Source organism: Toxotes jaculatrix, chromosome 9, assembly GCF_017976425.1.
Source record: "Toxotes jaculatrix isolate fToxJac2 chromosome 9, fToxJac2.pri, whole genome shotgun sequence".
Lineage (NCBI taxonomy): Eukaryota > Metazoa > Chordata > Actinopteri > Toxotidae > Toxotes > Toxotes jaculatrix.
In genome coordinates this window covers 11,770,207-11,793,325 of record NC_054402.1, presented here as the reverse complement: position 1 = coordinate 11,793,325, position 23,119 = coordinate 11,770,207, and the positions used below count along the sequence as shown (strand labels likewise).

The 23,119-nt window shown below is 42.0% G+C and overlaps 1 protein-coding gene across 2 annotated transcripts in view; it reads left to right on the top strand.

Annotated features, from left to right (window-relative positions):
* Window positions 1-2,142: 2,142 nt before the first annotated feature.
* Window positions 2,143-23,119, top strand: part of dock10 (dedicator of cytokinesis 10) — a 57,675-nt gene continuing 36,698 nt past the window's right edge. The window contains exon 1 of one of the 2 annotated variants that reach the window (XM_041047289.1): window positions 2,143-2,385. In XM_041047289.1, the coding sequence (XP_040903223.1) occupies window positions 2,278-2,385 (108 nt within the window). In that variant the 5' untranslated portion in view covers window positions 2,143-2,277. Of the gene's footprint in view, window positions 2,386-19,614; window positions 19,981-23,119 lie in introns of those variants that run through there. The other variant, XM_041047291.1, reaches the window with a different exon arrangement.

The following is a 23,119-nucleotide window of genomic DNA, read 5'->3' as shown; positions in this document are numbered from 1 at the left end:
ACTGTTAATCACTATTATTAATATTTTATAGCTAGAGAGTCAAAGGGTTCAGTCAGAATCCCTATAAAAAACAACACTTTGAAGAAAGAAGCCATCATCATGATAATGTCATGATTTGCAAGGGTGAGTGGGAGGTAGGTTGGTACAGCAACAGTGTCCTTTATGGCATAAGTACCCAAAGGGCCCATCCAGACAAGGGCCAGTTGTTCTTTTATTGGTGCCAGGTAAATCTTTGAAACTGTGTGCTCTTATTTTAATAAAATAAGGTATAAAGTGGGGTAGTTTACTGACGAAGTTAACAAATTCAGAGTACTGTTCTGCTGTGGTGTAACAGGAACACAATGCATAAAGCATCACATTCAGTTTATAAACTTAGTGACATTGAGACAACAGATTTGTAATCCTAATAAAAAACAATGGACATATCAAAGACACATAGTCTATCTTCTCAGCATACAAAAACACTCAATACTGCAAACTAAAAGTAATGACAGATCTAAAAGTATCAATGCATGTATCAAATACATGCCTTAAACACTCCTGTCTATAGCGTTCTGCATGTTTACCATACAAAACACACAGCCTACAAAGCCAACAGTATTCTAGTTAGTTACTGGAGCAGCACAGCTCATCCTAAAACAAGAATGAGGAAGTTTTCATAAGCAACTCGCAGACCTTTTGCACACACCATCAACAGGTCACTGAGCAAATGAAGAAAATGCAAATTACTGAAAACACTTGATGCAGGCACTGTCCGAGCTTACTGTGTCTTGTTGTAACACAACAGTTTAGGTGTTGAGGTAAACAATTTCGTACGTACTACAACCACCATAATGACAACAAGCAAACAACAACAACGAGTTTAAAAAGAAAACACACACACACAGCCAAGTAGAGACATTTAACCACCAGGGAAGAAAGCAGCGAGCAAAGATTGTGTACTCACTGTTTCTGGCGCTGGAGTCAATTTTCCTTTCATTCGCTGATATGAAGTGTCCATGTTATTTTATATCCAACTGCACTTGTTGCTGTGATGGTCATTTTGTTGGTTTGTTTGTTTACAGCGTGTACTCGCTCTTCATTGCTACAAGCTAACTATCGTGGAACTTAATATCATTAACAAAACTGGAAAAGTTAACACGAGCAAACTCTCCCGGTTGTTTCATTTAGCTTAAGTCGTGGTGTTTACTTTCTTTTGTCTGTGACCACGGTTACTTCAGAGGTTTATTTTTTTCTCCTCACAACTGTCCATACATGAAAGTGGCCGCATCTGTTAATTTGATACATATATACACATTCATACACATTCAATTCATCTTAACTTCCCTACAGAAAACTCTCCATGATCAGACTGTTTTGAATAATGAGGGAGTCTAGGTTTGCCTTGGTTCTGGGAAAAAAACGTGCAGAGCCAGATTATCCCCATCGTCCCTTTACTGGCGTTTTTTTTTTTTTTTTTGCAATGCTACCCATGTACACAAGAGGGAGCCAAAATATCACTGTCTTGAGAAAGTGGTAAATTTAAAAAAACTGTGATGATGGGAGAGTTGCTCAGATACCGCCAGGTGTCGCTGTTAGTCTGTGTTTCTCCCACATCACATAACATCTACTGTAAATGCTGCTCCATCCTTCTCTGGTCGTGACTGGACTGCAGATGAGTAGTTGACATTTCAGAGCTCCCCTTGAGATGCATGATGAATACAGTATAGACTGAAAAACCCTGGTCAAATCAAGTTTAGCAGAGGCTGTTAGGCTGCTGTTGAGTGTTGAATAAATGATCACGGACTACTGATACATGGGGTTCAAATATATTTAAGGCTTGATGAAAGCGAAATTCATTTGCAGCAGTGAAAATTACCTGCTTCCTTTAGCGTGTGAAGTTGCCAAAAAGAGTCAAAAGAGTTGGTGCTTTTGACCTTCACAATAAAGGCACCACTCTTACTCAATGAGCCTTTTCAGGATTGTTCGTTAATGGTATTTTAATTTGAAAGCGTAAAGCGGAAGTTTCGTCTATCATTCGGCCAAACTTGACGTCCGCACAGGCATCCTTTCCGCACTCCGCGCTCTGCGTGTGTGAACCGACTGTGTGTGTGTGTGCAGCGTGTGTGCGTGTGTGTGCATATGTGTGTGTAAACACAGCTCGGTCGGCTCATGTTAGGAGCGAGAGCCAGGTCTGACTGCAGCAGAACTGTTTTTTGTTTTTTTTTTTGGTTTTTGTTTTGTTTTTGTTTTTTTTAACCAGGCTGAACTGTGCTCGGTGACCGCTCAGATGAGGAGATGGCAGCCGAATCGACCCGGAGATTCACCAAGAACCTGCTGAAACCGGGGAGCGCGGCGGAGATACGGCAGACAGCGTGCAACGCAGTCAGACACTCCGCAGTGACGGTGAGCAGACCCGCATGAATTCTCAAAACATGGTGGTAGTGAAAAACGCATCGCCACCTGTGGGCCCAAAGCTTTGGCTGCTTTGAACCCCCAAAAGCTTTACATCTGGAAAGGACTTAGATGTGGTACCAGCCTCTATCAGACGCGCCGCACCGCTGCACCGTAGCTGTAGCAGACCTGACATTGACATTCATGTTGCATCTTTCTTTGCGGTGGATGAGCACTTGCAGCACAGTGCAGCAGTGCTGTTCAGCCTATTGATCCTGCAGGGGGTGAACCATTCAATACATTTAAATGGATAACGCTCGGCAGGCGCAGGAATCGCCACATTTCTTTCCACTAGGTATTGAAAAGAACCCGCTTATTGGCTGGTAATGTGGCTATAAAGTCGTAGAGCCTATCATATTCCCCTGTGGGTTGGAGTTTATTTCAGTGTGGCTGGACGAAGTGAATGAAATGCAATAAAATTAGCGGCTTGGTAGTAGGATAGTAGGATGCGGTACGGCACTGGCAGCGGTTTACATCTGCCCAGCGGTGCACAGAAAACACCAGGAAGGACGAATGGAGGGAAAGAAGGATGGGAAAGAGCGAGATTAATTCGACCACTGGGCTCGATTTACGACTAATTATACTATCAGGCTATTTTAATATCGTGAAATGTGAAAGGGATGCTTCAGTGGGTGTGTCACGCCTTATAATGAAAGGCTCTGATTGACACATAAGATACTGGGAGGAGGGGTAAGCCAGGGGAAAAAAATCAGCCACACGCACAAGGAGAAGGATTTATGTTTTGATGATGTCCTTTTGATTCATCTGACAGAGGACAAATCCTCTACCTTACATTTTGAGTGTGTGCGTATGTGTGTGTCCATTCTGTGGAGATTAGCACAGAGAAAGGTCACTCCACTCGAGTCTCTTTGCTGCTACTCAACATCCTCTTTACTCTGGTGTTAGTGTGTCAGTGGGACACAGGCAGAACAGAGCATACAGGGCATTGATTGGAAGGAAGAGGTAAAATGTAATATATCACACAGTTTTTGTGATGGGCAGAAGACTGGATTTAAATAGAAAAGAACTGAATAGAACCACAGTGAATGAAACCTGTGTACTTCTCATTGGAAAATAGACATTTTCTATGAGCAGCCAGATGTTGCTATTGACACTGGGTGAGCGGAATGCAACAGAATACAATAATATTAATAGCATGAGCCTTAATAGTAAAATCATGTTTACTGACAGTATGCATTTGTCATGTCCCCAAAATTGAGTAAAATTAAATAGTGCATTCTGATTCCTTTATTGGATGTATATATTGATTGGTAAATGAGTCACCTTGTGTTGGTATCATGTAGGACACTGAAACACAGTGTTGCACCGCAGGAAGAATGCACCGTGGAGCTTCATCACTGCCATGCCTTAAAGCATCACAGCTCAAGTCACACGCTGAGTCTGTGGTTTTCAAGCAAAAAGAAAATAAATGTACAAATAAGTAAGTGGTTACCGAAAGGAAGTCAGAGGATTGATGCGCAGGAGATAGATGAAGAGAAATAGTCACTAAGTGAGAAGCTGTATCTCAGCCTCAAACAAGAGGTATGTTTTCTTATAGTCAAGTCAAAATATGGTTGGGGGGAAAAAAGTCTATTTAGATGTGGAACACGCTGAAGTTCAGATTGAGCTGTGAATGCATTAGAAAAACTCCAAAAAGAATATTTTGTGCAAAAACACATTCTGATGTTCCAGAGATATTTCTACAAATAAAGGTTCTACTCTGCACCAGTTCTCAAGGGTTTTGCTTCAACAGTGCCTTGCGTTATGACCATGAATCCTTTATCTCGCTATATGTTATTTTATTATCGTGACAACGATATATATCCTAAAATAATACATTTTCTGGATGAAAAAGATGAAACACGTTGAGGTACCGGATCACACTGGTGCAAAAATCATATAAAACTCCAATTTTGCCATAAAGTCCCTGATTATTGACAAGTTTAAATCATTTCATGTATGTATCGTTTTGTTTCCCTCTTCTAAGAAGAATTTACCAGAACATCTAACCCAGTTTTGAGTATTCATTTACTAAAAATGAGAAATGAAACGGAAACCATGACTAATATTGTGATCTACATCTGTGTGCATGAAGACACCAGCTTTATTGTCATTCCCCAGTGTAAGAGACTGACTGGCTAGTCTCAGTTTTTGGGCAAGCTGGGTAGAAGAGTAAGCATGTGTGTAAATGTGCATATATTGCGCGTGTGTGCACAGGCTTAGGTTAAGTGGGTGTGTAAATGTCCATAGGCATTGTGTGCATGTGTGTGGACGTTTTTGCGAGCGTGTTAATGCACAGCCTTTGTTGGTGAAAGAAACCAGGTCAGCAGAATCAGGCCCTATGGCATAACATTCAATGAAGCGAGAGCCTCTTTTCTCTCTCTCGCTCTCTCTGACCCCCTCTCTCTTTTCCTAGCAACCAGTTTCCCTCATTCACTTAACGTCACACCCTCCCCTCACCTCTCTCCCCATCTCCTCCATGCCTTCACTGTTTCTTCTATGTTTGAGTCACTTCTGACACGGTTTTCCTCTGCGTTTCACACTGCCCCACTGCTCTGCGTGGGTCCCGGATCAGGTTAGATCAGTTTCTCAAGTGTTCGTGTGAATGTGTGTGTGAATTCATGAGCGCATAGCATACGTGATACCTGGTAAGTCCCCCTGGTTCATGCTGCATTTTCCTCTGATGAACTGCTCTGTGAAAGCAATCACTGCTTTCTGACTACTTCACTGTTTCACAAAGTGGTCAGCCCACCCAGCCTCAAATATGCAGGGAGCATGGAAGGGTAGATAGTTACAAGAATGAAGGATGTAATGGTGGTTGAGTTTTGGTTTTTAAAGTGCACTTGTTTTTTCAGTGACCATGTGATATTTTCCATTGTATCTTTACAGGCCTATGTCTGGCTCTGAGCTGCTGTCCACCAAATAACAATGAAATAAAACATAAAAATACATCAAGTACAACATCTAATGTATTTCAGACCCACTTCTGTTGATTGCTGGCACCAGAAAGAGTATGTTTATTATGACTCTCAGCAAAAGTGAGCAGCATAGCAGTGTAGACACAAGTGTCATTCTTGTTGTGACTCTGCCTCCCTGCTGGGATGAACCACATGTCATACCATGCCTGGAGGATGCCAGCCACACTAACCACACAGCCAGAGACTGGGGCCAACATGCCCACCCTGGCATCCCACTGTAGCTCAGAGTCTATTTGCCCAGTAGCACAGGGTTGCTTGTATGCAGACACCAGCGCTCATTGCTTTAGGCCATATGCATGCTCATGCCTTTCCACATGGCGTCCAGTCTTTGGTGTTATATCGCCATGGTCCTGTCTTTCTTTTGGCAGATAATTCCCCTCCTTGCCTTTGGCGTCCTTGGTGCCCTTATGTTACTACTAGCTTCATGCCTGATCACATATTGACTATTTTTGGTGCCCAGAACTGGTCTCCAGACATTTTCTGTGAATTTTTCGTTTTGTTACTAACCAGTGTTTGTAGTCCAGTCACAGAGGTGACCCTCTAATCCTATAATATGTACAATGATTACACTACCACTGTTTTTTTTTCGTGATTTATCTCATTAACTACAAATCACTGTATAAACTACACATTTTTGCTGCTAACTTGTCCACGAATAAAACTGATTAACTGTTTACTGCCATTTTCTATTTCAAGCAAGCTTCAAGTATCTACCAGGAATTGTCATGTCATACTGGCTATGGCTGCAGCTAACTCTGTTTTCATTATCTTGCGTTTTTCATTTAATTGATTCTGTTTCAGAATAGATTAGCCAAAAAAAAAAAAAAAAAAAAAAATATATATATATATATATATATATATATATATATATATATATATATATATATATATATATATATATATATATATATATATATTATTAAAACTATTGTCTTGCAGGGAGCTAAAGGCCTCTAACATGCAACTGATATCAAAAACATTTTTAAGTATTTTCTCACTTACACTCTATAAGCAAGAGAGCACAGTTGGGCAGTGTGCTCTCTGCTGCTATAAGAACTGCCTGTAAGGTAGGAAATCACTCTAAGAACTTGCAGATTGCTTTGGAAACTAGCTGACAGTGATGTAAAATATATTTGACTTATAGTTAATAGGCTTAAACATGAAAAACCCCTTTGGTACGGTGGTCCTTTAGCAATGCGGTTCCCCTCCATGCTCATGTGCATGCTTCCGTTCGACTAAAATAATTACCAGACAGCAGTAGTACTATGTTTTCTTTGGCTTTAACCCCAAAAAGTGAATACACATGTACTTATACAGCAACATATAGAGAGAAAGTCACACTTTGGTCAAAGTTGAAGTGTGTTTCTTTGTTTTAATGTGACTCAGAGCTTTTACTAGATGTTCTCCTCTCTTCAGAAATTGGACTGTTTTTGGCTTGTCTCATTACATTAGTTTCATTTTCTCTATTCTCTATTAATCTTTATGTACATCAGCCTTCATTTCTCTGTCTTCTGGGCTTGTACAAGTCATGTTGTTCATCTACATGTTTGTTCTCCTACTAAAATACCACTACTGGGCATGTCTGTCTGTCTGTCTGTGTCTCTGACATTTGTGTCAGACAGCATGGAGCAGTTAGTGGTAGTGGGTGGATGTGTCCCAGTGATATTTTGCGGGTGTGTGTGGTCATTGGGGGACGTGCTGTCAGTCTGACTCTGCTCTCTCCTCATGACACATCATGTCGACTGCCTGCAGTCCATTGTGCATGACTGCTGACCTGCTTATCTGGCCAGCATACATCCACAGTAACCTAGTGCACCCGTGCTATACTTTTGGTTGTTCTGAACAACCAACCATTCGGGCTGCTTTAAAAACCTTGTGGCATGCATATGGGTTTGTAACTGCATTAGATCTGTGTCAGCGTGGTTTAATCATGATATGACCACAGTGTGCTGCTCTGTCTAGATAAGAGAGTTGTCAGTGTCAGTTGCTGGCGGCATGAAACGCCAACTAATACGCCCGTCTCATGCGAGTTAGTCAAACTGATAATGCTGAAAATCAATTGTCCCAGAGGAGAGAAACCGGTCGGATTACCGGTAATTACTCCCCCATCGCCATGTCTCTGTTACCATGGCAACAGAAAAAGGTCACTTAGGATGGAATTCTAACAGGAAGCACTCCCATGACTCCTCACATATCTCTACATTTTCCCCTCTACTGTATCTTATTTGATCTCATCTAATTCTCCTCTGTTCCCACGCTCATCTGCATCTTACAAGATATGCCATAAATAAATTTGCTGGTTTGTGTAGATGCTTATATTAGAACGACTCTTTCAATTGTGTCTGTAACTCTTTTCCTCCAACTGCTTCTGAACACCCACTCAATCTTTTATCACTTCCTTTGTTTTCTTTTATCTCTTTTGTTATTTGTTTGCTAGTTATTAGAGTTGCTGTAGCTGCTGAATGAAATCTGCACTGATCCTGACATTTCTGTCACGTGCCTCCTATTACATCTGGACAGGGCAAGGTAGGACAGGAACGGGAGCGCTGGTGGAGCCAGAATCAAGCTTAGCTTATAATTGGGCCAGACATCAGCAGTCTTATCATTTTAGAAGGCGAGACCATAAAGAGGGGAAAACCAGGGAGAAAATGAGGGAGGAAGGGTGAGAAGAGGAAAAGAAAGATTCAGTAGATCTGTCTCCCTTCCCAGAGGACTTTGCACTGAGGCTCCACTGCAGATAACTTGTCCTCTTATAAACACTCTGTCCTGTGTGTGCATGAGTGTGCATCTTTACTGTAAGGTTGCAGGTTTTTATGTGCAGTATTTGCACGTCATGGTGTCTTCATTAGCATTAGCAAGATTTGTTTGGAGTGTGCATTTGGAGTTTCAGTGTGCTATATAGTATGCACACTAGCAACTTTTCAGGTCTCTCTGGACATTCACGCAAGTGTTCCAGTTCTTGAGGAAAGTTGGTTTCACAAGACGTCAGGACAGAAAATAGAAATGCTGTGCTGTTGTCTTAATTCCCACAGATTCGGATATAAAGCTGCTTCACAAATCAACATTTCCTTGCCTGCCAATACAGTTATTCTCTTACATAAGTTGGGGTTTTGGAAATCAGACCACAGTTGGATTGTATAATCATATAAATAAGACTGTGAGAGAAAAGAGACTCTCCCGGCCAGAACAATCAAGAAAGGAGGTTCTGGTCTTTAATACTGCAATGGAAGTAATAAAATAGGACTATACAGAATGATTATGAGGATTTATAGTGAATATTGGCCACCTCAGCTAGAGTAAAGACCACTTCCGCTAACGCCCTAAAACATGAAATGAAATATAAATAACTTTTGTGAACTGAAACTTTCAGGCAAAGAGAGCAGAGATGCTATTTCACACCACAAACACCATATTTTAGGCCATGATCTACAAGAGAAATTTCTCACAGAACCAAGTTCATTCTGATCTGGGCGGACAAGCCTCCATGAAAAGCAAAATTCTGATGTAATAAAAATGATGGTGGAGTGGTACACATTCAGTATGTTATCTTACTTTGCATGCGTGTCATCCCTCAGTTTTGTGGCTTTTAACACATAAATGCATGACGCATGTGATGCACCACTCACACTACCAGAGGCGAGTGAGACTGTTTCGTCCTTTTTTAGACTGTGTTTGTCTTTGTTTGTCTCTCTGTTTTGTGTCTCTGAACAGCTCAGCTTGCAGCATTTCTGAGAAGCCATGCCGTGCACTTCTTTGTGGCGCCTTCATCATGTGGTCTAATTTAAATGTGTGTTCATATCACTTTAAAGGTTTCATCAGCAGGGTGACATGTACATTTTCTTTTCCTCATGTTAGACCTCCCCTCACTGCATCTCCCCCTTTATTCCTCCCTCCACTTTACCTCTGCTTACCTCTCCCTCTTGTATTTTCACTCCTTACCTTTTGCCTCCCTCAGCTTTGCTCCCTCTTTCCCTTTTTTTCCTTGCTTTGCCTTTTCTTTCTCCACATGAATTCCCTAATTACCTACACTTCCTTTCTACTCCCTCATTCTTTCTTCAAAATCAACCGGATTACATTCACACGGCTCTTCAGTTCTCACTCCTTGTTATTTTGAGTGAATGCTTCTAGTGTCACCGATGTGTTTATACATGCAGACAAGAGAATAGAGAAAGGGATTAGAGGAGATGAATAGCTCTTTGACATTTGTTATGACTGAGCTGTGGACGACTCAGCCGTGTTTGCCCGATAACAGTAGGACCGTGCACTGCCAGGCCTCGGTGTGTGTCTCTCCCCATCTTCTAAATGACTCATTCAGAAAGGACAGAGAAATAAAAGCAATGAGAGGAGAGAAGAGAAAAAAATGTGAGCCTGTCACTGTCACTAGTGACACTGTCTCCCGCTGAATTCCCCCACTGTTTGAACTCTGCGTGATGCTGCACAGTGATCCCAGTAATGTACATGCTGGGTGTGAGCACAGGAAATTCTTTTTTTTTTTTTTCCCTGAAAAACATGTAGCATTGTAGTGTCAGCCAGTTGTTGAACAGCATTAGAAGACAAAACATCTGTTTAGTCTAGGTAGGAGAACTGAATAAAGAGAAAGTATTTGTCTGCCTGTATGTCAGTGTTTGTGAGAGGTCACATGAGAGGAGGAGGAGAGAGAGTGAGGTCCCGGGGGCTCCATGCATTGTGCCAATGTGCATTTACAATAGGCTCTTTGGAGAGAGAGGCTTCACAGCCAGTGAACTGCTCCATTCAGACTGAGCTGACCAGGCTTTGCCTCACTGGAGCTTAACTTTTATCCTCTCTCTCTTTCTCTAAAACTCTCCCCGCCAGCCTCGCCATCCTGCCCTGTACTTTAATAGACACCGCCGTCCACTCGTCTGTCCAGACTCGTTTCACGGCCCCCAGGGTGGGGGGTTGGTGGTGGTGGTTGGGGGGGAATCCACTTCACATACTGGACTAAGAATAGTTCTGTGACTCTGTGAGTGAATTGCAGTGTTGTGTCTCTCCCTCACTCTGCATTCCAGAGTAGGAGGCCTGAATGTGCTACTGCCATTACCGTCCGACCCCCATGCCCTGCTGCCCTCACCCTGCTGTATCCACACACACTCATACACACTGTGTGGCACTGATACGTGATGTGGACTTTCCCTCATTAACTGTCCTCACTTGCTGGACGGGGCGAGACAGAGAGAGACAGAGTATGAAAGTGATCTAATAAAAAGACAAATTGATAAAGAAAATGTCAGATGCTACCATTTGTACAGACTGTCTGAAAATCTATAAATCTTAAAACAGCACAGTGTTTTTGTTACATGGTCAAATCCTCCAAGATCTTTTCATCCCTCTAACCGTTCCCTGTTAGCTTTGATCAACCCGGCTGACCCACCCATAATCCCGTCTGACCGTGTCTGTCCTCTTGGCCCTGGTGTCAGAAAACAAAACAGAGAGAGAGAGAGAGAGACAGAAACAAGCAGCTATTGTTAATATTTCACCCCTAGCACCCACTTCAGTTGTACACACATCCATCCACACATGTACACCAAGATAAAGGCATACACCTGCATGCACACGTTATTATGTCTGCAATACCTGTGCCCCTATTAGAAACAGAACAGGTTGTTTTGATTTACAGATAATGTGTTGTTTTGAGTAGCAGCGCATAGACGTAACTAGTCATAGCACAAACTAACTGGCTGGAAAAAGCTGTATAGATTCAAGATAATCAATCAGCATACTTGATTGGTTAAAATCTGGGTCAAAATATATATATTTTTCAATGGGGACTTTCTAGAACATGAATACTACATATCTAATGACTGGATGATAAACTGAATCAATCAAATTACCAGCATAAATCTGTTTCTAAATTTACTCAAATTACAGTTTTTTTTTAAGGATTAGTTTGACATTTTGGAAAATTCTAGGAGACTATTTGCTTTCTTATTGAGAATTAGATGAGAACATGATTGATACCACAAACACAAAAAGTATGAAGCTACCACTGGACAGAGAGAGAGTAGCTAAGCTAAACTAAATGGCTGCTTGCTGCATCAGCCTCCTAATGTTGTATTGTTTGTTTCATCTAAGACTATAAATAAGCATATTTCTTAAAATGTCAAACCATAATAGGACAAACTCTAATGAGTCAATATGAGAAAGAAAATAACTGAAGGTAGTAAAGGGGAAGAAACAATACACAGATCTGTGGCTGTCTGTCGTGCCAGTGGACGCTGATATTAGAGGCAGGGAGGGTTTTGTTTCATTTTGGATTTAAAGCCAGGCTATGCACCTGTGCTGGCTCACTGGACGCTTGTGTCTTACTCTGTATCTTCCTATGTGCATACATCAATTTTTTGTTCTTTAAATGTCAGCCAAAGAGCTGAAACAGGATCTGCAGAAGAAATAAGAGAGGAAAAAAGCACAGGGCAGAGAGGGAGACAGGAGGGCTTTTGAGTCTGTAAGGCGCAGGAGAGAAACTGGGGATGAAGGGAGGGAAGGGGGGAAAAGGTAAGGGAGGATAATACATATGAAAACGCATGAGGAAAACTCTTCAGAACAGCTGCGTCCTCCGTCTAAACTGGGACCTCAGGGAGAAGGAGCAGTGCTGAGTGGGCGTCTGGTAGATAGTTAGCGCTGGTGTAGAGGTTACACAGGGGTTACATGTAGGCTTTGTGTAGGTGTCATATGTAGGCGTCATGACTGAATGATTTATTACAAACTAGGCATTCAAGTGGGCTTTTTCATCACTGTGAGGGTGTAGACTGGGGGTTAGCATAAAGTCTGATGATTTATTTTTCTCTGATCAGCCTGGAACAGAGCTGATACGACTGTTCATGATGTCCATAACCGTAGGAGCTTATAACCACTGTGTCCATTGTGCTGGTATGTACTTCTGGCATGATTGCATAAAAGTAAATATTGGCTTGGGCCTGATATAGGATGGATATGTCAGGTTCAGAGTGAGGACACATTTTTCAAGCTAGCAGAGTTACAGGAAACAGAAATCATTAGGGATAATTGCCGAGCGAATGGTTACGGTTTCCTAGTGTCAGCGGCCCAGACGTGCAGGGGAAGTAGACTAGCGCTTTGAGTATTTCAGAGTTTGATTTGGCCAATGTGAATGAGTCAGTGAACTGTCTTATAGGTTGGAGACTCTCTTACCTGTACAGGAAACAGGAGAGGCCTAACAGCTGTGTACATGGCCCAGATAGGATCACAGAGAAACAGCAGATACATGGCAGTGCTGAGAGAGGGACCATGACTACTGGACTGGACTGGTATTTATTATGTTGCTGCAGTAATCGTTCCAGTTGTATCAGGTTTTGATGAACAGATTAATATTGGCAAAGCCTCCTCCCTGGGCCTCTTTCTGTTCCTAGTTACTGTTCTCTCTTCTGAACAGAAAGTCACAATTAAAGGAACAGCTCTTTTGCTTTGCTTGCTTCTATAACCTTAAAATGTCCCCGGGTGTATTGAGCTGATTCTTTATCTGTGTTTCTCATTTAAACCATCAATAGCAACATAAAAGCATTGAGTAACATTTTAAAAATACAGCCCTGTTCCCACACTAACCGACAAAAAAAGCTTTACTATCTCATGCTTTTGCAGAAAAATGGGTATTATCAGAAATATTTATTGCAGAGCGAATAAGAAGCCGGTGACCTCAGCCGTCTATGCTTGATGGCTGAGGCCCGAGACGGGACAGGACAGTGGGGGGGTGGGGGGGGGGGGGGGGGGGGGGGGGGGGTTAACAGCGGGGAGATGTGGAGAGATGCCACGTGGGAGAGTGAATTAATGAGGCACCAGCTCTGTGACAGTAGCTGTGTGTCTTTCTGCTGGTTTTGCTGTTAATTAATACTAGTATTCTATAATACTGTTATAATATTAGGACTTTCTTGTCTCACAGACCAGATTTTTCCTCCTATGATCTAAGTTCATGAATAAGGGAGACAGTGAGTGAGGATTAAAATGAAACAGCCAGATGGAAAATTATAAGTAGTATAGTTTTATTGTCATTTCTTTTACTGAACGGAGTGTTTCACAGAATAGATAAAGGAACAGTAACTATGCAATGAACAGTAAATACATTTTTAAAAAATCAAAAACCATTCCCCCTTTACACACATTTTACAGCTGACCTCTTCATTTACAAACATTTTTAAAGTATAAGTAGTGTCTGTGTCCAATTACTCTCCTGCTGTTTCCTTACCTTTTAAAGGTGCTCATCTGTCAGGCTCTGTTAAACCTAATATGCTGCCTGATTGTCTGTTATCATAAAGGTGATCTGTACAAATGCGGCAGATACAATTTCCCCATGAACTGACAAAAATACTGTAAAGAAAACATTTGGACAGTTTGATGGAGGATAAACAAGATGGATGGACAGGATAAAAGGTGAGGTTCATTGATGTTAGGCTGTTCTGGTGGGGGGGGTTGGGAATGAATTTTAAGAGGGAGGTGAATCCAAGGAGAATGAAAGGAAAATTTTAACAATGCAGCTGCTCCTCACCAACTTCCCCTCTCCCATATACTCCCCACCTCATCTCCCCTCTCTTGCTCCCTCCCCCAACATCCCTCCTGCCTCAGGACTTTAGTTCTCAGTTAAAGACATTTTAATAGCTTCCTTTTCTAAACAAACCAGCTGCCAGAGGATCAGATAATATCTCTGGCACAGAGCGCCTCCTGGAGGTCATTCATTAAAGACATGGCAGCAACTGCTACTACTCAGAGGTGTGGAGACTGGCACAGGGTGAGGTACTCTCTCATCATCCGTGGAGCCTGCTGTGTTGAGTTCTCAGCACTAGATGGCATTGGCAGTGTGCTGTAGCGCTGAACTCAGTGTTTCCTCTTACCTCCTCCAGGAAAGAGCTCAACCCAACGCCAGATAAAACTGCACTGTTACTTTATATTTGCACAATTAATCACAATAAATCATGATTTTGATTTGAAAATAGTTTTGCATGGCTTACATTAGAAGGGCAATCCATTGCATCAAAGCACTTCTAATTTCCCCCTCAGGTTGCTTCAACAAATAATAAGGCTGCTATGCATCATGTGACAAGCAGGCCATCAGCAGGGGGGAAGAAACCAAATCGAAAGCATGAGCAATAGGGAGATCTAAGAGTAACACAAGACAAAAAATGGTGTGGAGGAATACCAACATCAAGAACAGATACATTTCAAGCACTTAATCTAAATTTATAAATTCAATGTGTTGTGAATTTATAAAGCAACCTGAAAGTTCATTGCAGAATACAAAATTACCAGAATTTCTTGGCAAGTCACATTTGATTGTCATTTTTCACTCTCTGTGCATCAGGTAAAAGAAACATGCTCACTTCAAACTGTGTCTGTCTTCCTGTTTGTGCAAGAGAAGTTGTGCTGTGGTGTTGAACCACAAGCTGAGGTTTTACTTAGAACAACACTGAGTTTGAGACAATATTAACATCACCAGCAGCACTAGAGGGTTAGAAACTGTTGTCACTGCAAATACACAGAAAAAAACTTGAGCTGCAAACTTGCTGCAGTTTATTCCGTGAGCTACCGCCAGTCTTTTGAACAATTACAAAAGCAAATTGGTCACTTGATTAAGTTAATTCGATCCAACAAATCAGATGGAAACATATAAAACTATTCCTTACACAATCTGCAGTTGAGTTCCTGCAGTTGAGAAACTGATCCCAGATTTATTTTATCTGAAAATTTGTAGTCTTCATCATCCTCATCCTGACTTTTTTTTTTTTTTTTTTGCAGCTGCTTTGTTCTTTGAATCCTGTTTTTCCAGCACAGTCAGTGAACTTTCTCCATCTCTGCAGCAGATCACAGAGAAACACAAATGTGTGCGTGCTGTGTGAGAATAGGGGGCTAGTGCAGCCAGAAAGAGGTTGACCCTGTGTCCCTCTTGTTGCTCTGCAAGTGCCAAGGGGCCAAACCGTAGTTTGCTGAGAATCCAGCACCCTTGAGTGACAGCATCCTTCCTGTTGTGGTCTCCATGGGAACAGGAGAGTGTTTTCCCAAGTAAACTCAGTGGAGCTCTGTGCCACATCAAACACCGCTGCCATGAGTCAGCCTCTAGCTCTACAGGGAACCTAACTATAGCAGAGCTAACTGCTTACAAGGCAGTGTGCAGGAGTTTTAGTGGACTGTGGTTTCCGACTTGGCCTAGTTGGATGAGCTATTTGAAGTCAGTAAAATGGCTTATGTTGTTTGTCTTTGGTCTAAATAGTTAACCTACATGCAATGTGCAGCACGCACACTCTGGAATCAAGCTCCTGCAAATCCAGTGTACATGACCGCTACTTTTTAGCCTCCAGTGTTGTTTAGCTAAGGAACAGTTCTGCTGGGAACCGAGGCCATGCAGCTGGAAAACATTAACTTCAAAAATGATGGCGGCACACTGCCCTATACACCCCAATGATGTCATCCTTTACAGAGGTTCAGACCCACACACAACCCTGGTCACATACAAGCATGGGTAAAAAACTGCAGGTACAAATAATAGCAAAGGTGCACATACAGACACTCACACTCACTCTGCCAAAACTTCATTTTATGGGTCCATTGGATTTGTAATAATATCCTAAAAATGAACTGGTATGTCGCAGCTTTTTTCCAGGCAAGTTTTCTATTTAGTTTGGGAAAATGGAGGAGATTGTTATGTGCTACTACTAATATAATTTCCTCATTACTTCTCCTGAAGTCACAGTAAAAAGTAGCAGGTACTTACAAAGTGTACCAATCCAGCTCTTTCTCCATTTCCTCAAACAAATAGCACTATTTTGAAGGGAATTTCTAAGAAACAACAGTTCCATGTCACTTGCTTTCTTGGAAATTATCTGGAAAATAAACGACCCATAAAATAAAGCATTACCAAAAATTCTTTTGTAGTCGTTGGCATTTATCATGCATCCAAGGGAGTTCAGAAATTGGATATCAGTTACAGAGTTACAGATAATAAACTGAGAATAAATAGGGACTGACAAAGGAAACAAAAAGACTGGATAGAATAGAGAACTAAAGAGCATTTTTGTAACTCATTGTGTGCGGGGTGATTTGGGTGTTTTTTGTTTTGGTCTTGGAATGTGTCATCATCCTTTTAGAGCTTTGTTCTCCCATTTCATTTTGTAACTGATTTATTCTCCAAACCGACTCTAACTCCAGGACAGGAGTTGTCCTGAGAGATGAGCTGCTTTACAATATATCATCTCTGTGTTTGTCTCCCCCACCACAGTGCCTGAGTCAGTATCCTCATTCCCTTCCACAGAGGTGCGAGGTCCTCATCACTTATTCAACACTCCACCACCTCATTTGCTGAAAGTTGCCTTGGGTGTTTTGCTTTAAATCCATCTCTCCTTCCATTTAAAAAGGAGGTGAAGTGAAGTAATAAGGCCTCATCCTACCACGATGACATAATACGCTTAAACCAACACACTGATCCTCATATCAAGTACAAGTAGTGTATCTTTCCACCTAATACTTTTTAGGCACATATTGCAAAAAACCCCCCACAAATCTCAGCATCAATTAAATTCGTTTTTTAAAATTATGTTATCTTGTTGGTCTCCCTTGAGGGCATTTCCATAGCACCAGTGAATGGAAACGTTCAATGATTCACTTAAAACTTGACCAATGCTTGAATGGAAACAAACTTAAAACAGTGATATAACTTGTGTTTGGAAACAGTGTGAAGGAAGACAGAGCGAATGAGAGCTCAACACCAAGCTATCTGTGTAACATGGGGACTTGCAGCCAGAGGCATGTTTGTGTGTGGGCATATTTGCATGACAGGATCATTGTGGGGGCCTGGCGTACAAACAGAGCCAATCTCTGTGGTTCCCGCGCGTTTTAGCTGCTGCTGTCAGGCATGTTGCACTGAAGAGCTTTTGGTGAGACACAGCGGTTTTGGAAGCAGGGAGGTGATGCAGAGGAGGGTGGGTGGGGGTGGGGTGTTAGAAGTGGGTGTGGTTTCTCTTTCGCTCCTCTTTGTACATTGCACTGGACATACGCACTGTCATCTGCTGCTGAGTGGGACACATGAATATTTGTACACTGTGTGGGAGAGGAATTGCAGTTCCATACGTGCACATGCTTTTGTGTGTTTCCTGTGTGTTTGTGTGCGTTGTGCTGTTTATATTTAGACATGTAAAGCATTATAATAATGAGCATTCATGTGGGCGGTGGGTGGGATTTTCTGTCACACCGACATGGACACTAATTACCTTAATCATGACCTAAACAACATCACCATGGTTACCTCCTACTCTCTGCAGGGAGCACAGCATGTGCAAATGTCTGGACCTATACATTACTGTACGTGTCACTAAATTATACATCTGCTGATGGCCTTTTAAATATATTCATACATGTAGCATAAAATGAGAAAAATATTCCCTTAAATGACCCTGGGTGTGGGTAATCAGCTGTTTCTATTCCAGTGATGCTTTAAATATGCAACATTTTTTCCACTTGCATTCAGAGATGCATTTACATGTTTAATTTTATTTGTTATAGCAGTGTAATGGAATATTCATTTATTATTATTATTATTCAGGGAATTTTAAAAAAGCTTGCAAAGATACACTACCATAATTTAGCTTGTATTTTATATTTATCCACTTGTACCCTCCCATAGCCTCACTGTATGTATACTGCGTCACTGTTGTGTGTCATAAGTCTTTCTTATGTCATATTACATGGTTCCTTGAAAACTCACTGTTTTGATGTCCATGGAAAAATCTTGTAACGTCTCTTTTTAATTTAGTCAATGTATTATTGAATTATTTTCCCTATTACATCAGTCTCATTAGAGTTATTTTCACCTCCTGTAATGTGTCTTTGTGCTGATTTTAAGAATCATGGTTCCACTGAGGAGACATTACTTCTTAAAGAAGTAGTTTGATTGACTGCCAAGTGTCTCAGCCTGTCACAGTCAGTCAGTTTCACTTGTTCGCCCCATCTGAACTCCACTTCCTCTCCCTCAACCAAATTCAGTTTTTCTGGCTTGAGTAACCGACAGAGATGGCAACAACAGTACACCAAAATCCAGGCTGTAAAACTCCTCCTTTGGGTGACATAACTTGTGCTGAATCAATATTTTTCTCAGATCCATGTTCTGTGCAACTTCTGGTTCAACAAGTACGACTGGCAAGGAACACAAAGGGGAATTTTATAATGAGAAGAATTTCAAATTGCAGCAAAACATATGAAAACCATTTTGTTCCCAGAATGCACTTTTTTTCTTTCTTTCACTTCAGCCACACATAGTGAAAATGGATCATGAAGAATAAAGCAGGACCAGATGCTAGGGTGACATGAGAAAAATTAGAGTGGTGAAAGCGATTGTCGCTGGCACTCTGGGACATCAAAACTGATGTAATGGAATTTTATACTTGAAATACTTCAGTCAGTGTCCTATTGCCTATCTGTGTGCTGAAGCAAAGTTGGGGAAATTTCACATGGAAGCTCTGCAGTCCTAAAACTCTACATGCACGCTTCAGCTATAAAGCCGCCCACTCCCCACTTTCCATCCACTTTGTGTTCAATAGCTTCTCTCACCACTCTCAAACACTCTCCCTAGAGCCTCAGACACAATCTGCCAACCTCCACGCTGGAATATTAAACTGAATTTACTGTAGCAAACCCATGAATATGCATAAACACACACTGCAATCTCTATATTCTCTGTTTTTTTAAAAAAAGCAACAGTTTATTTTACCAAATCAGCCTGAGTGTGGGATTGCGTCTGCACTTTAGGTCCTGTCTTTAGCACAGCCAGCAGAACTCTTGACTTGAAAGGACTGGTATGATTGCAAGAAAAAAAAATGGACAAAGAAAGTGCAGCAGAATGAAAATCAGAAAAAAAATGATCTAGGTTTGTGTGAGTGTCTGTATGTCTGTGTCTAGCAGCTGGTTCTGGTCAGCTGACAACTAATGCAGACTGTGATTTGTTGGGTGAGCTGGGCTGGGCTGAACCATGCACAGCTGCAGTTAATGTGTGTGTGTGTGTTAGAGGAAAGAGAGAGAGAGAGAGAGAGAGAGAGAGAGAGAGAGAGAGAGACATGTAAGGCTGCCAGTGTGTAAGCTCGGCAACAGCAACATTAGGAGCTGGAGACTGGAGCAGAGCAGTGCAGGAAAGACAGGGAGAGTAAGCTTGCAAAGCAGGGCTGGTAGAAGTGAAGCTGGAGGGAAAGGTGAGGTAGGACAGGGAAGGTAGGATGGAGCTTCAGCTTTTCCACTGGGCTTGAACAGAGCACAGCACCACTGGCTGGACCAGGGGCTGCAGTAAACTGGCCTGAGCTGTGTCATCAGGGCAGACAACTGAACTCAGGTTGGCAGGAATAGACAAGGTGAAGACTTTACTGCTACACGGGATCAGGCTGGACTGGGAGTCAGCAGCCAGCAGTGGATTATGGGTTGTTCGGCCAGTGTGGTCCTGCTCCTCCGCTCAGTGGGCGGGGCCGACTGCGGTCACATGTGTTCACGACAGGACCAGATGTCATTGGATGCTGCCACTCCCACCCTAGAGGGTTACACCACTACCACCTCACCTCTGACCATCATTGTAATGGTAACCAGCTCTACTGTACTTCCACCTTTCTCCTCCAGTGCATGTGTGGGCAGGTAGAGGGGACTACAGCATGTGGGTGTGAAGTAATTGTGTGGTCAATGACATCACATTTTGATGTTCTTTGTTGTTTATATTTGTGCACTTTACTTTGTAGTGATGGAGACATGTCTGAGGCCAAAAGGTAAAAGACCTGTTTCTGTTTTACTAGTTAGACTAGGAGCAGTGATTTCTGACCATGTGCATAAACTTAATTTTAGCTTTCTGTGTTTTCTCTACCCTTTTTGACTTTCCTTGTCTAGATTTTTTTTTTTTTAACCTTTTTTACTACCTTCTCTCTCTCTCTGCAGCTGAGGTTGATTTGTGATCAATGATTGGGGCCTGGTTGTTTCCCTTCACAGCTGAGAGGCAGAAGGACGGAAATGGAGGGAGGAGAATAGAGGAGGGGTGGTGGGGTCAGACATGAGGAATCTAGTTTCTGTGGGAAAAATCTGCTTTCTCTGCATTTGGCCTACAGAGAACATGATAAAAATAGCTATTCAAACTGAAACATGCATAAGGTGGCGGGGGGGCTTGAATTAATGAATGAATGCATGAAAGAATGAATGACTGGATGAAGGAATCAAATGAATGAATAACATAAAAGTACATGTGTGTTTCTCCTTACCCACTTTTCAGAACAATGTTGCATGTCAGCCATCTGTTTGGTATCTGTATCCAATGGTGTTGGCCAGATTTTTTTTTGGTCCCAGAAAGACCCTGGTTTCTGTAAGCCTGGTGGAAAAAATGTTAGAGTTTTGGCAGGGTGGGATCTTTACAGTCGCCCCTTCTGTTTCCTCTTTCTTTCTTTCCCTCCATAAACCTCCTGTCTCTTCTGGAGCCGCTTTTTCTGGTCTCTGTGGCAAACTAGAGTCGTGATAGTTTAAACTGCAAAATCATGTTAACCTTCAGGTTCTTGCACTGCAAATATAAGAGCATCCGCTGATTTGTTCAGGCCAGGCAGTGTTTGAAACTAGTGCACTGACTCTGCCTTTTGCTGATCTTTTTAAGCGTGCAATATTTACTTGTCACAGTAAGAGTTTCATCACTGCCTACTACTACTATACAAAGGCATAAATCTCAAAGAAACATTTATAGTTGAAAGAGTTCTTGAATTAGTCACCATTTAAAGAAAAAAAGTGTTCAAAATAACGGCAGGTTTTTGCCACAGCTTGAAGACTGTGATCCAGTGTGCTATTCACAGGTGTCCAGGCCAGATTTGTGAGTTTTCAGAAGGTTTTGAACACAGCTACATCATCATCTAGACACTCACGTAGGGAGTCAAGTTGCTGGAAAAGTACAGCTGTGAGTCATCTGCATAAAAACGAAAACCCTATATAATGGAAACAAGCGGCAGCATGTAGACAGAAAAGAACAATGAAAATAACCTCTATGATAATAACCAGTATTTTGACTGACAAAATGTAAAGAGAGGGCTTCATTTTGACCATAGTTTCCATCAAGGATCCAGGGGTGTTAGTGGTAAATATTACAGACTGTACATATAACGTATATAATATACTTACTTACTTACACACATGCTATATCAGTGGTAGTCCACTGGCTGTCAGAGGTGCAGTACATCCTCTCTACTGTACCTCCCTCCATCTCTCCCTCCAAGCCTGACAGTCTGTCTAACCCTCTGTCACCCTGTCAGTGATACTGTGGTCAGGGAAAGAATGCAAAGCCTCCAGTCTCTCTTTGACCACTGCCAATCCTCTTTGGTGTCGACCTCTCAAGAGCTCCTGAGTGACATTCGATAATGTGTTGCTGGTCGGTTAATTAGTCGCTGACAAGATGTGTGAATTTGGGAAATGTTTGTCAGTTCAAACAAAGTTCCCACCGTGCAACCAGGGCAGCTTATGGTTTGTAGAATGACCTTCACACAGCTGAATGGACAGACTGAAATAGATGTGTTAAGAAGACAGAAAAAAAATCTGTAGTGTGAGTTTTGGAAGAAGGTAAGAAAGTTGGAAAAAAAGTTCACTGGACTTTCACCACTAACCCAACATGTCAGATTGCTCCTACAAAAGTGGAGAACACTGTTTTTCATCAAAGTGGCAACTTCTCTCAGAAGTATGAATCCCTATTAGTCCCACTCTGTCTCTCCTCAGACCCTGTATTGCTCTAGTGATGCAAAGCAGATGGCTTCTGTCTGGTTTCTTCTCCTCTCTGCTGTCTCAGCTTTCTCTGTCCTCCGATCTCACCCTTTCAGTCTCTCTCTCTCTCTCTCTCTTGCCTATAAATCTTGCTCACTCTCTCTCTTTCTTCCACACTTCCCCTTCTTTCTGTTTTTGTCACATTTTTCTCACATCTTTCCCATAACAGGACGGTAATCCCTTAAATCTGTGCTTGAGAGTGACACCGACCAGCTTGTGTGCATGATGTGCAAAGAAGTGAACCCTGCTATTTCTCTTCATAAATGTCCTCTATGGCTTAGATTTACTCTCCTCTTCTTTTTTTCTTCTGACTAATTCAGACCCCCCCATCTCACTCCCTTGTTCACAGTTATGCTGGAGGAAAGCCATGCTGTGAGCCACCAGTCTAGTGCTCTATTTGTGTCCTCCACACAGCTGTAGTTTACCAACATCAACACCCACTCTACCTCACCCCTGCTAAGAGGGAGGGACCAGGGGCCTGAGGGAGAGATGTTAAAAGGGGTGTTTAATAGGTTGAGAACAAGGGAGCGGGGTAGAGACAGAGAGGGAATCAAAGGAAGAAGAAATAAAGGAGTGCGCTGCTGAGAATGTTTGATGAGATGAGGAAGCGATAGAGGAGGGGAAGAGAGGGAGGAACGGAGGGATGGAGCCAGCTGAGGCAGCTGGTGCAGAACAGAGGAAGGATGGAGGGAGGAACAGAGTCAAAGAAGCAGAGGGGGAGGCTGAGCTTCAGCTTTTTGCTGCAGACATTAAATAGACTTGAAGGAGTGCAGTAATTATGATTCACTGTTCCAGATGCAAAACATCAAAGGTGTATTAACGGTTATTAAATCAGGTAAACATACAGTAGATTATGATTAATGCTTTACTAGAATAACAGGACAATGTTGCTGTTTCTCTCTCTCTCATAAACACCACAGTTAGTCATGTCTGCTAAATTATAA